Here is a 13,977-nt window from a genome sequence, read left to right as displayed (position 1 = left end):
GTCCACGTTAAGTGACCTAGATTAGTTAGAAAAATTATTTATTAGTATTAACCCTGAATAGTCAGATAAAGCAACATTTTAGTGGTTTTAGGGAATGTACTGGTGCATCAACAAGTCTGGGACAAAATACAACACATCATCTTTATAGCATCCATGTTGTTTCCACATTACGACTTAAAAGCTCATGAACACATGGAGATCAGAAGAGCAACTTTCTGCTAGTGATGTACTACATTATTTAGGTAAATCAGAAACATACTAGCAGAGAGTGACAAGTTTTCTATCAACTAAGATTAGCTAATGTTAGCATTAGCTCGCTAGTGACTACTGATGTTAGAAACATACCCTCGTAGTCGCATATGTAAGAGGAAGCGTACAGCTTAAACCTCTTATCCATTTTGGTGGCAGGAGTTTTAGATATCAGCCTGCATATACGATAGACATCGGTTATGGTCAATTTTGGCAGCTCCTGCAGGCATCTGAAATAAAACAGTGCCATCTTCAATGTAGCTCGTAAAGAGGATCTGAACCAGAAGTGATGCGACCTGTTCTACAGAATATGGAAGTTTATTGCGCAGAACCCCCATGAGACACAGGTGTAACACATTAGGGCGGGGCAGACAATCACAGTGGCGGGTAACACACGAGGGCAGGAAGTGAATGTCAAACGAGAGGGGACGTTAGTAATTACAAAATAAAACAGGAAATGCATGAATTAATAAAGAACACATGAAAACATGACCGATGAAGCAGAACAGGACATGACAATACTAAGAGCTTTTCCAGTACTTGTAGGTCAGTTCTCCTCCCTGTGGAAATGTAGCCTGTTCCCCATTATCCACATCCCTTACCGCCCTCTATCAATTAAAATGTAGGCTAACTGTCTTCCCTGAATATTAATGTCCATTATTATTTAGTGTTATATCATTAAAAAAGCATGTCATTGGATGCCAAATAACACATTTGATTTAAATGGATAGTTGGAATATCATTATCATTAGTTTCCCATGCAGGGAGCAAAAAAGCTGTGTGAATAGAAATTATATTCATGAGTGTGTTATGTGAGTCATGTTATTTGACTAAAAACTATGCATTTTCACACAATTTTGGACTATTATCATTGCAATATTAATTTTTAGAAAAGAACTTTAGAAAAGAAACTATTCATTTGTTCGAATTTGAACATATCACAGAGTTACAACAGACTGCATTAATGCCATCTCAGCACTTATTTATTTCCTTGTCAGTATAAAAGGAACAATACAGAGAGTTCAGACTGTTTCTCAACAGTCTCTTTCTCAACATTTATATTAATTTTAAAAAATGTAAAATATCAGTTTAAAATCAGAGAAAAATTCATGATAAAAAGTTTGGTTTCAGGTAAATTATATCAGCGAATGCATATTCAGCCAATTAAACCTTTTGCAGTCAGGATCTTTATGTGTGCATATGAAAGAGAAAAGAAAGATAGCAAGTGCACATACTGTTTATTTTGGCCGTCTAACAAAACATATCCTTAACCAAAGATTAAACCAAATCTACGCCCTTGACCTAAGTCAAGGTGACAAATGATTACGTTTTTGATTAATGAAATTAGAATATTTTTAAAATGTTACCAACAAGAATAGTGAAAACTTGATTTCCTTGATTGATAGCTTTTGACTATCATATCTATTAATTAACGTGAAATACCTTTAAATTGTCACATATATGCCTTAAGAACCCAGGTTGGGACAAACTTCCTCTCTTTGGAAAATCATTTTTAAGGTTATCTTAAAAATGTGGCTCTTGAAGTCAAGTTTCTTTCTGATCAGCTGAATCAGAATCATTTCTTCTGTTACTAACAGTACTTTCAGCCTCATCTCACCCCTGGACTGTGTGACAAATTTAACAGGGAGTCTTAACAAAAACGTTTTTCAAATGTTATCTTCATGTTATCGACAAACAATTTAATGGTCCCATTTTGAACATATCATGTAGTTACAACAGACTGCATTAATGCCATCCCAGCACTTATTTATTTACTTGTCAGAATAAAACGAACAATACAGAGAGTTCAGACTGTTTCTTCATCCTGTCCTCTGTCCTCCTCCCTGTGCTGCAAGTTGAAAGGAGGGGCTGTTTCAGCAAGTAGCTAAATTCACTGGAATTTGCCAAATTTTGATATGCCATCTCAGCACCTTTTTATTTCCTTGTCAGTATAAAAGGAACAATACAGAGAATTCAGACTGTTTCTCAACAGTCTCTTTCTCAACATTTATATTAATTTTAAAAAATGTAAAATATCAGTTTAAAATCAGAGAAAAATTCATGATAAAAGTTTGGTTTCAGGTAAATTATATCAGCAAATGCATATTCAGCCAATTAAACCTTTTGCAGTCAGGATCTTTATGTGTGCATATGAAAGAGAAAAGAAAGATAGCAAGTGCACATACTGTTTATTTTGGCTGTCTAACAAAACATATCCTTAACCAAAGATTAAACCAAATCTACACCCTTGACTTAAGTCAAGGTGACAAATGATTACATTTTTGATTAATGAAATTAGAATGTTTTTAAAATGTTACCAACAAGAATAGTGAAAACTTGATTTCCTTGATTGATAGCTTGATAGCATGAAATACCTTTAAATTGTCACATATATGCCTTAAGAACCCAGGTTGGGACAAAATTCTTGTCTTCGGAGAATCATTTTTAAGGTTATCTTGAAAATGTGACTCTTGAAGTCAAGTTTCTTTCTGATCAGCTGAATCAGAATCATTTCTTCTGTTACTAACAATACTTTCAGCCTCATCTCACCCCTGGACTGTGTGACAAATTTAACAGGGAGTCATAACAAAAGCGTTTTTCAAATGTTATCTTTATGTTATCGACAAACAATTTAATGGTCCCATTTTGAACATATCACAGAGTCACAACAGACTGCATTAATGCCATCTCAGCACTTATTTATTTAATTTCACAGAATAAAAGGAACAATACAGAGAGTTCAGACTGTTTCTTCATCCTGTCCTCTGTCCTCCTCCCTGTGCTGCAAGTTGAAAGGAGGGGCTGTTTCAGCAAGTAGCTAAATTCACCGGAATTTGCCAAATTTTAATATGCCATCTCAGCACTTATTTATCTCCTTGTCAGTATAAAAGGAGCAATACAGAGAGTTCAGACTGTTGGTCAATCAACAATCTTAAAGACCTGCTCCTGTGAGTTTCATGTTTGTTCTTGTTCCGGTTGGTTTCCTGGTTGAAGCTGCTGATTAACTTCACCTTCACTCATCAGCTTGATTCAGATCATTTTCAGCATCTAAAGGTAACGTAACCAACCTTTGATAAAATGATCTGATATTACTAAAGATGGTAGTTATAGTGATGAGTTCTGTTGCTTTGTTGACTGCATTGGTGGAATGAATGAAAGAAATAAGAGTATTTATCAATACTTGTATTGGTTCTTTTTCATTACTTAAGAATTGGGTTTTTTTAATTATTGTTCAAAAAAAAAAAAAATTCAGAACAGGAATAGAATAAATTTATATTTTAAATATGACAAAATATCGTTTCTAACAGCAGCAACAGTAATGTTTCCATTAGCAAAGTCACTATATTAATTCAAAAATATCTCACTTGAAAGAAATAAACAATGTCAGTAAAATAAATAATATTCCTGACATTAAAATACTCAGTGAAGTTTAGTAAGAATGAAGAACATAGACATCAGTCAGTATCTTCATCCTGTCCTCTGTCCTCCTCCTTCTGCTGCTGGTTGAGAGGAGGGGCTGTTTCAGCCAGTAGATAAGTTTACTGGAATTTGCCAAATTTTAATACACGTTACAAACTAAGCTAAACACAAACACCAACAAATAGAGCAGAGGAGATGACAGAGAAGCTAGCGCGACCATAAATGACAGCCAACCGTGGTAGAGACTCAGCATAGTTTCCCTTTGTGTCTACACAAGAGGCATTCAGGTACAGTGTTGAGCGTAGGTCACCCGCGCTTTCGATGCACACACAAATTTGTATATACTTCCACGTGTAAAATGGAGGAAAATAGACTTGACAGCGCTGAGAAAAATTTGTTTGTGAAGGTCAGACTTCATTTTGTTATGACAATCCTGTCAGCAGCAGCCTGAGCAGCACAGAGACACACAGACAGGTGAGCTCTGATGTCATAGTGAATTATACAGTAGCCATATATACAGGAGCTGAATGAAAAGTAATACAAGTAGAAGATTTTGACATGATTCAAAGATAGGTTTGAGCATTGCTGTGGCTCTGTCATGAAACTCTTGAGTTGTGTCGCCCAAACCAACAAACTGAAGGAAGGACAGAGGTAGGCTACACAATCTTAGGTGAGGTTTGAAAATGGTTTACAGCAGATAGTTGGTTTAATATTTATTGTAACAGTTATTGTGAAAATCTATCATATGCCATTTTTAAATATACTTTGGTCTCAGATTTATATTCATTTTAAAAAATGTAAAATATCAGTTTAAAATCAGAGAAAATTTTGGTTTCAGGCAAGTTATATCAGCAAATGCATATTCAACCAAGTGCACATCCTGTTTATTTTGGCCGTCTAAGAAAACATATCCTTAACCAAAGATAAAACCAAATCTACGCCCTTGACTTAAGTCAAGGTGACAAATGATTACATTTTTTAGATTAATGAAATTAGAATATTATAAGTTACCAACAAGTACATTTAGTAAAAAGTTGTGGAGCGCACAGCTCCAAGTCTTGAACAGAATATCGGATGCATGGTGTGGCAAGGATAAAACAAACAAAACACACACACTCATGGATCTATCTTCTTATTATTATTTATTGTGGGTAGAAACTGATGCGTTTAAGCTAGAAGTCATCATCAGTGTATTAAAAAACAGATGAAATAACAGTATATATAAACATGTGAGGTTCAAACACCAATCAGCGAAGAGAATACATAATTGTATAATAGGGTCCATCTGTGAATGAACAGCCCCGATGCTGCCTCTTCAATCGAAGCAGGCGTGACCTCAGTAATGAGTGAAATCAATGACTGGTGTCATGAGCCGAAGGAAAAATATTAAAAACTTGATTTCCTTGATTGATTGGTCGTTAGTTATGGTATAACAGTGATAAGCCTCAATGAAACAATACCCAGAGTCACCCCATTGTTTTATAACATATTGATTTACTCATTAAACCTGGTCTAATCACTTGCATGGTATGGATGGTATGGTATGGATTTCCCAAACAGTATGGATGTAAGGATGCACTGGTTTATATCAAAACTGGACTAATTACTCAGTTTTAAAGGATGCTGAAGACATTTGTTTATGGATGTGATGTTGCCAAGGAACAAGAGTGATGTTGACTTAATGGTTCAGTAAAGATTTTTTGTTTTCTTCTTCAGTCATGTTCAGGCAGGATGGAGGAAGCTGAAGACAGCATTGCAGTGGTGGGCATTGGATGTCATTTTCCAGGCGGTAAGGCATTTGAATTTGGGAACTTAGTCTTTTTGTTTTGTTTTGTTTGTTTTGTTGTGTTTCTTAATATTTTACTGACAAATTTACGATTTACAGATTTCTCACAATGTATACTAAGACTCTTGAAAACTGACTAAATTAACTGGACAAAAAACTTATGAAGAAAAGACAGAACTGCATTATTTCAACATTTTACCTCTGAATTTACCAGATAAAAAGATGTTTGCTTGAACTTTACTTGGGATAAACCTCTTATCTCAACCTGACAGTCTGGGTTATTTAAATTAATTCCCGGTACATCTAAATAAAAAAAAAAAGATGTGTCATTATGTTATTTTATTCTAATTAAGTAAGTGTTGCTAACTTATATTTCATAATATAACCTATACCCTCTTTCACCATAACTTAGTGTTTGCAAATCAGGGGAATTGCAGAATGACAAAATGTTGGATACAAACACATACTGTACATACAGATACTAAATGCTTAATAGTATTAGACTATTTATATTACCTTGGTGGAGTCTATAACTACTGTGTATATCTTTCAAACAGGAGAAGGACTTGACAATTTCTGGGAGGTTCTGGTGAATGGGAGGAACTGTTCTGTGCCAGTTCCCAAAGAGAGATTTGACTTAGCCAGCTGGTATGACCCTGACGACAACAAAGCGGGTAAATCCCGCACAACCAAGGCTGCTCTCATTGATGGGTATGGTCTTTAACCCTAACACATAGACACTAAGAATGTACAAATAACAATGGCAATATATGAAAATATTTTTTTTAAATATTTGCTGATATAAGTGATTTAATCAAAAATGAAGAATTTCCACACAGTAAAAGTTCAGCTCTGGAGAACCTTAAAATTTTGGTATTTTATTTAAACAGTGGTGTGAGGAAAGTCCATTCTTCTTTCCTCTCACATTTGCTGTGATCAGCACCTGATTTAATTATACTAGTGTACAATATGATCTATTTCTCAGTTATTAAATTAGATCCAATGATTTTTGCATGTTTTCAGTCTCAATGAATTTGACCACAAGTTCTTCGGCATCAGTGACAGTGAAGTGGAACAAATGGATCCTCAACAAAAACAGCTCCTTCAGTGTGTCTACAGGGCTTTAGAAAATGCTGGAATTCCTATGGAGAAGGCCAGCGGGACCAGGACAGGAGTATTTTTTGGTAAGACAGTACAAACATTTTTCTAGTGACTGGCTATATCCTTACGCGCCAGATGGTTTGTTACCCAGAACCATCTGAGAAGTCATCCGTGGAAACTGTTCGAGAGGGGCAAGCACTTTCAAAAAATACTTGGCAGGTGATTGGATGAACCATCTGTCTATCACCGTCTTACCTTGAGAGGCAGCTCGTTTCTCGAGATCACAAGATCATGTGAGAATCCTCATATGACGCTGATTGGTCTGAACCATCAGTGGTTCAGACTCAAGCGCATAACTTGAAGCCTGACAAGAACGATTCTCACATGATCTTGTGATGTCGCAATCTCATGAAATCAGTTGCCTCGCAAGGTAAGATTGGATACAATATTACACACAGTTATGTATAATATTACTAATAATGACTTTAAGTTGACAAAAATGCAATTACTTTCTGCTGGATCAAATTTCCATCTTTTTTCCTTGAATCATCTATTTTTATATTGATTTTATTACAGGCCTAATGAACAGAGATTACGAAACAAATGCTGCACACATGCATCCAAGTATGATCAACCACTGGACTGGCACAGGGCTTGCCACAAGTTTAGCAGCAAACAGGGTCTCCTACGTCTTCAACTTCACTGGACCCTCAATGTGCATAGATTGTGCCTGCTCATCATCCCTCGTGTCTGTTCATCTTGCCTGTCAATCCATTAAACAAGGTCTGTATTTCTAATTAAAGACAATGACAGCTCCTGTAACATAACACAATTTCAAAATACTGTACACTGTTTTCCCTCTCATCAGGAGATTGTGACATGGCTGTGTGTGGAGGGGTCAACTGTATCATACAGCCAAGCGTGTTTGTTGCTCTCAGCAAAGCCAGGATGATCTCACCTGACGGGACCAGTAAACCTTTCTCCAGCAGAGCAGATGGCTATGGTAGAGGGGAGGGCTGTGGCGTTCTTCTCCTGAAGCCACTAAAAAAGGTCAGAATATGCAGAGGGTATTAAAAAGATCCATATATTTTTCAATGTTATAAATATTATATAAATAATACCTAATTATACTCTCATTGTTTCATTTTGGTCTTGTTGCTTTACAGGCTATACAAGACCATGATCACATCTGGGGTATCATCAGCAAAACAGCCGTCAACCAAGATGGTCACTCAGTCACTCCAATCACCAAACCCTCCATGGCACAACAAGAAGAGCTGCTGCGAAGTATCTACTCAGAGTATGACCTCACAAATGTCCAGTACATAGAGGCACATGGGACTGGGACCCCAGTTGGAGACCCAACAGAGGCAGAAAGCATCTCAAACGTCATTGCTAAAGCCAGACCTCCTGGTTCAGAGACAGTGCGCATTGGCTCTGTGAAGAGCAATATTGGACACACAGAATCTGCTGCTGGAATGGCAGGACTCATTAAGGTCCTCTTAATGATGAAGCATGAGACCATTGTTCCCTCCATTTTCTACTCCGAAGAGACTGCCAGTGTAGATGCCAAAGCTCTGAACATTAAAATTCCTGAGGAAGTAGAAAAGTGGGAAGCCTCTGGTGCAAGAATTGCAGGAGTGAACAACTTTGGTTTTGGGGGTACAAATGCCCATGCAATTGTCAAACAGTACAAACAGTCACACACTGAGATAAAGAATGACAGGAAGCAGGCAAAGTATTTTGTCATGTCGGCAAATTCACCAAAATCCATCACTCTGATGATGGAAGACACAATTAAACAGCTAGATGCAGATTGCAAAGTTGATCTAGAATCTCTGGTGTACACATCGGCTTGCAGGAGGAGCCACCTGAAACACAAATACAGAAAGGCCATCGTGGTTTCATCCATAATTGATCTTAAAGAGAAGCTAAGTGCTGCTGTTAGCAAAACATTTAGCCCGTCCTACTCAGATCCAAGGTTAGTGTTCGTCTTCTGTGGAAATGGTGTCACTTATCATGGCATGTGCAAGCAGCTTCTAAAACATGAGCCTGTATTCAGGAATAAGATCAAAGAGATTGCACAATTTTTCCAAAGGCTGAGTGCAGTGAACATCTTGGACACACTTGAGAGTGAGTTTGAGAGTAGTGACTTCAAAAACCCAGATGTTGTCCAACCTCTCCTCTTTGCTATCCAGGTTGGCATTACCACCTTATTCAGACACTGGGGTGTCAAGCCTGATGCAATACTGGGTCACTCTGTTGGCGAGGTTGCAGCCGCCCACTGCTCTGGCCTCTTGTCTCTTGAGGATGCAGTGAAGGTAATCTATTTCCGCAGCACTCTCCAGAGAAAAGTCACAGGGGGAAAGATGCTTGTGATCAGCAACATGGCTGTATCAGAGGTGACTGCTCTTCTCCCTCAATACTCTGGTACAATTTGCCTTGCTGCTTTTAACAGCCCGGAGTCCTGCACCCTCTCAGGTGATGCAGATGCAATAGATAGCTTCCATATGAAGCTAAACACCACAGCCAACAGTCAGAATCTGTTCCTCCGTGTACTGGATGTCCCTGTTGCTTATCACAGCCACATGATGGATCCAATTCTGCCAGAAATCAAGCAGACAATTGGTTCCTTACAGGTCAATGATCTTGACACAGAGTTGTTCTCAACAGTGACAGGCAAGGAAGTACATCGGGGTGATTTCTGCACAGGTGCATATTGGGCTAGAAACATCCGTGAGCCAGTTGCTTTTGAGGAAGCAGTGAGGTTAGCAACTAAAGGAAAGAAGAATACAGTCTTTGTAGAGATAGGGCCAAGAAGAGCCCTACAGAGGAATATCATGGAATCGCTGGGTAATGACACAGTTGTTCTTGCTTCAGTACAGCCAGAGAAAGATCAAGAAACAATAATGTCAGTTGTTTCTAAACTGTTCGAACTGGGTGTTCGGGTAAATTGGAACACTTTCTACACAGGATATGAGACCATGCCACTGCCTTTCCCACAATATCCGTTTGATTGCTCAGACAGGGATGTTATCATCAGAGCAACACAGAAAAACACAGCAAGTAATCATCCTGTCCTCTGGCAGACAGGAAGTGAAAGCAACGTTTTCAGCTGTGATCTGATGTCTGATTCTTCTTTCTACCTGAAAGAGCACAAACTCAACAATATACCCATCATCCCTGGGGCCTTCTATGTTGAGTTGGGTTTAGCCACATTCATGGCCATTGCCAAACCAAAAGTCCCCCTCAACTCACTACAGCTCAGTGTCAACTTTCACAGTCCATTTGTTTTGACCCAAAATTCACCAGAAATGAGGGTGAAACTAAAACAAACAGAAAATGAGACTAGTTTCACAGTATTCTCCTCATCTGCAATGTATGCAACAGGCACAGTGGTTTCAAAGAAAGAGAGGCTGATTGGGGAGCAGTCCATTTCCCTAAGCTCCATCTACAAAAGATGCACATCGGTAGTAAGCTCTGAGGAATTTTATTGGTATCTCTCTCACGGAGGCTTTCAGTATGGAGATGTCTTCCAGATTAAGGGGGATGTGCACTATGGGGAAGATCTGAAAGAGGTGTTTACAGTTGTCACAGTTCCAGAGGAACTGCAATCTCAGTTGCATGACTACTGCATTCATCCTGTTGTGCTGGATTTTCTGATGCAGCTTCTCCCAGTCACAATCCAGTATAGTTTTGATGGTAGACAAGGATTTCCCACAAAAATAGGAAGTTTGACAGTGTTGGAACCCTTGAAAGATGAAATGATTGTCTATCTGAGAGCAACGGATGTGGGTGTTGATCACTTTGAGGTCTGTGGCTGCTTTGCAGATAAAGAAGGCAGAGTGTTGGTTGAGGTTAAGCATGCGATAATCAAGTACCTTGGCAGTCGTTTTCATGTGGTTGAGGAGTACTTCTACCATAATGACTTTGGTGTCATCTCTGAAGGCATCACATCCGCTCTCCCTCCTAAGGCCTTGGTCTTTTGCGATCATCTAGGGATCTCTAAAGGCCTGCAACAACATTTGGACTCAAGGTCTAGATACATTTCCTTCACACTTGCAAAAGACATCTTGAGCCATGGGTTCCCCGCTCTCTTGGCAAATCTCAATATCATAGATATTGAGAAAAACTTTGATGAGATCTTATTTATGTGGGGCAAAGAAAACCTTACTTCACTGGAAGCTGATGTTGTTCTGCAGAATTTGGCGAGCTGCTGTGAGACTTTCCGCCAAATAGTCCTTGAGCTCAAGCGGATTCATTTCCCAAACTCCATCAGAGTGGTAACCTACCGTTCATCTGACATCACATTAGAGCACATAAGTCCAGGTTTTGCGCTTACTAGCATGACAAGATCATGTGCTGCAGAGATACCAGATCTTTCATTTCAGTTGATTGATATAAGCGCTATCTCTACTAAGGACATTGCAGCTCTTTCTGATGTCCTAAGATCATATCCTTGCAGCAAGTACCCAGAATTGGTGGTAAAAGAGGGGCTGATTCTGAAACCCTCCATTGTGCGTACTCCACCTGTAATAATAGGCAACTCAGATCGTAGTTTTACCTCTAACATGTCTGAACCCTGCATCCTTCAGACAGTTGATGCACATAAGATGACTAAACTGAATGCCATTCATTCTGATGAGGAGGCAAAGCCAATCAGTGATGCAACAGTTGAAATTCGGCCCAATAAGATATGTGTTCATTCTTCAGATTACTTCCCTGTCAGTGCCTCACATCTGAAATTTGGCCAGACACTGTACTGGGACAAACACTCATCACAGAACCACAAGCTCCTTTCTCTTGATTTCAGTGGTACTATTACAGCAGTTGGAAAACATGTCAGGGAGTTGAAAGTGGGAGACCAAGTTGCTTGCTGTTACCCTGTGGTGGCAGCCAGCAAGGTCAGAGTTCCAGAGGATGTGTGTTACAGTACCGAACACTTCCCGTGCCTTAAAAAAACACCCTGTGTTTCCTACTTTGTACTAGCATGGGAAATCCTGCATCGTGCCTTGCCAAGAGCCAAAAATTGTCTAGGAATCATATCCTCTGTGCCTGACTCTGCTCTGATGAAAGTCTTGGCACTCACTTCTCACAAATCCGGGTGGAAGGTGATTGTTGGAACACAGTGCAATGACTCTTTTGTAGATGTCAATCAAATGGACGCATTTGTTGTCCTGCCTCCATTTGATGAATCCCTGATTGCTAAAGTCTGCAACTTTCCTGGTGTCCAACATGTTGTCATCATCTCTGAATCTCAGATGCAGTCTTTGTTTGCTCAGGATTTGTTCCAAAGTGTAAAGGAAAGTGTTCATGTGCAGACAATTCACATGCCAGTCATTTTACAAAAGGGATCCTTGAGTGCACAAAGGCAACACATTTATCACTGGCTCAAGTCCTTGAACTTGAGCAGGACATTTTCTCTTGAAAGCTTTACCTTTCAGAATATGAAATCTGAAAGCATCAAGACTCTTCATTCAGAGGAACCAGAATCATACTTCAAGTCAAAGAAACTGGCTGTTGTGGCTTTAGAAAAAGGTCACAGCAATGAATTATCCGACATTCCACTGCTGTCAACAAAAAAACAGCTTTTCCGAAAGAGAGCAGTGTACATTGTGGCAGGTGGTCTCTCTGGTCTGGGCTTTGAAACAGTCAAGTTCATCTCGCAAAGAGGGGGTGGGTACATTGTCATACTCTCCAGGAGCAAGCCCACTCCAGATGTGCAAAAAGAGATGCAAAATGTGGAGAAACAGAGTGGAAACTGCATCACTGCAATGCAGTGTGACATATCTGTCTGTGAGCATGTGCACAAGGTTATCAGTGTCATCAGCCTGAAATTCCCTGGTTGTCCAATCAGAGGAGTGTTTCACAGTGCAGTTGTCTTGCATGATGGGCTTATTGAGACCCTTGACAGATCTCTCTATGAGAAAGTTCTCAAACCCAAAGTAAATGGTGTAGTTAATTTGCACCATGCAACACTAAGCTGTGAGTTAGATTACTTTGTGTGTTACTCCTCCATCGCAGCTTCTCTTGGAAACGCATTTCAAACAAACTATGCAGCAGCCAATGCATTCCTCGACATGTTCTGTCAGTACAGGCGCAAACTTGGGTTGCCAGGACAGTCTATCAACTGGGGAGCTCTGAACCTTGGGCTCCTCTTGAACAAGGAGCATATCCAGCAATTTCTGGAGGCAAAAGGGATTATGGTGTTGGATGTGGCTGAGATTCATCAAAGTCTGGAGCAATGTCTTGTGCTCAACCGACCCCAACAGGCTGTTTGTAGGTTTCACTTCAGAAATCTCAGGTACAATGTCCTCTCTCAAAATGCAGCCTTGAATATGCGCCTGTACGCAATAGTAGAGGAGGCTTTACTAAAGTCCAAAGAGACAGATTCTCAAACTAAACAAACCAAGTCTGTCTCACCAAAAGACTTTCTTGTCTCACTGCTTACTGAGACCGTTGGCATCGATAAAAGTGAGCTGAAAGATGAATCACCTCTTTCATCCTTAGGCATTGACTCCATGCAGGCCATGACTCTGCAAAATCTCATCTTTCAAGGGAGAGGTGTGAATGTGCCTTTGGTAAGGTTGTTGGATCCCAATGCTACGCTATCAACAGTGGTAGCTATACTGAGTGAAGAAGCTGGAGATGAAAATGTCAGCAATAACCAAAAATCTCCTCCAACTGAGGACACGAATGATGTTTAAGCCAGATTATAAAAATGTCAAATGTAGATATTAGAGAAATATAAACAGCCTAGGTTAGCAGAAGAAAATGCTGGAGTAGTTGTAGATTTTGACAGTGAATTTAATAGTGAGTTGATAATAGCCATTGCAATACAGCTGCATTAATGTGTTAATTCCACGTGTTGATCCTGTTTTTTTTTCTATGTTTATTTCTGTTTTTTAGTTTTTTGTTTGTGTTTGGCTCAGGTTATTGTTTTAGTTCATTCTGGCATTGTAGTTTTACATGTTTTTTTTTTCATTTTTGTAAACGTACATCACTTATTTTTTTTGTGGAGACAAACAATTTTAAATGAATGTTTTGTATTGCAGTTTTACTCAGTTTTCATTGACATGTTTATGATAAAAAGACATAAAAAGACTCAGTATAAAATGAAATACACAATAGTTGTTGATAAATGATTATTTGAATAATTTATGTTAATTTTGTACCAAATTTTATATTATTTCATAAATATTCAATAAATTTGAATCTTTCAAGCTCATCTCTTTAATTCAAATCAATCATTATATTTACGTGAACTTTAACACTTTCACCTTTATCTGCCTGTTTGTCAATGTCATTCTGCTATAGGTCATGTTCATTTCTTACCAGTGCAAGGTCATTGATTCTGATTATCATCGTTATGATGATGGACCAAAGCATACAGTATTCTGGCATCTCCCATAAATGTTAAA

At 38.8% G+C, this 13,977-nt stretch overlaps 1 protein-coding gene across 2 annotated transcripts; it reads left to right on the top strand.

Moving 5' to 3' along the window:
- The first annotated feature begins 3,173 nt into the window (after positions 1 to 3,173).
- Positions 3,174 to 13,931, top strand: LOC137173307 (phthioceranic/hydroxyphthioceranic acid synthase-like). Of its 2 annotated transcripts, XM_067578074.1 has the most exons (7): positions 3,174 to 3,303; positions 5,386 to 5,458; positions 6,013 to 6,166; positions 6,479 to 6,639; positions 7,133 to 7,339; positions 7,425 to 7,606; positions 7,723 to 13,931. In XM_067578074.1, exons 2-7 carry the CDS (start codon positions 5,401 to 5,403, stop codon positions 13,261 to 13,263), a joined length of 6,303 nt encoding a protein of 2,100 aa, XP_067434175.1. In that variant the 5' UTR covers positions 3,174 to 3,303; positions 5,386 to 5,400; the 3' UTR covers positions 13,264 to 13,931. The 2 variants fall into 2 exon arrangements, with proteins under 2 accessions (XP_067434175.1, XP_067434176.1); XM_067578075.1 differs by lacking the exon at positions 3,174 to 3,303 and having other exon boundaries at positions 5,277 to 5,458.
- Positions 13,932 to 13,977: the final 46 nt, after the last annotated feature.

The sequence above is a fragment of the Thunnus thynnus genome, chromosome 21 (genome assembly GCF_963924715.1).
Source record: "Thunnus thynnus chromosome 21, fThuThy2.1, whole genome shotgun sequence".
NCBI lineage: Eukaryota > Metazoa > Chordata > Actinopteri > Scombriformes > Scombridae > Thunnus > Thunnus thynnus.
This window is presented reverse-complemented; position numbering and strand designations above follow the sequence as displayed.

Bases quoted from the DNA above. Each gene is read 5' to 3' on its own strand.
- LOC137173307 (XM_067578074.1), top strand. From the start codon at position 5,401: ATGGAGGAAGCTGAAGACAGCATTGCAGTGGTGGGCATTGGATGTCAT. The intron at 7,340-7,424 runs GTCTGTATTTCT...CCCTCTCATCAG, and splicing joins CTGTCAATCCATTAAACAAG to GAGATTGTGACATGGCTGTG. The intron at 7,607-7,722 runs GTCAGAATATGC...GTTGCTTTACAG, and splicing joins TCCTGAAGCCACTAAAAAAG to GCTATACAAGACCATGATCA.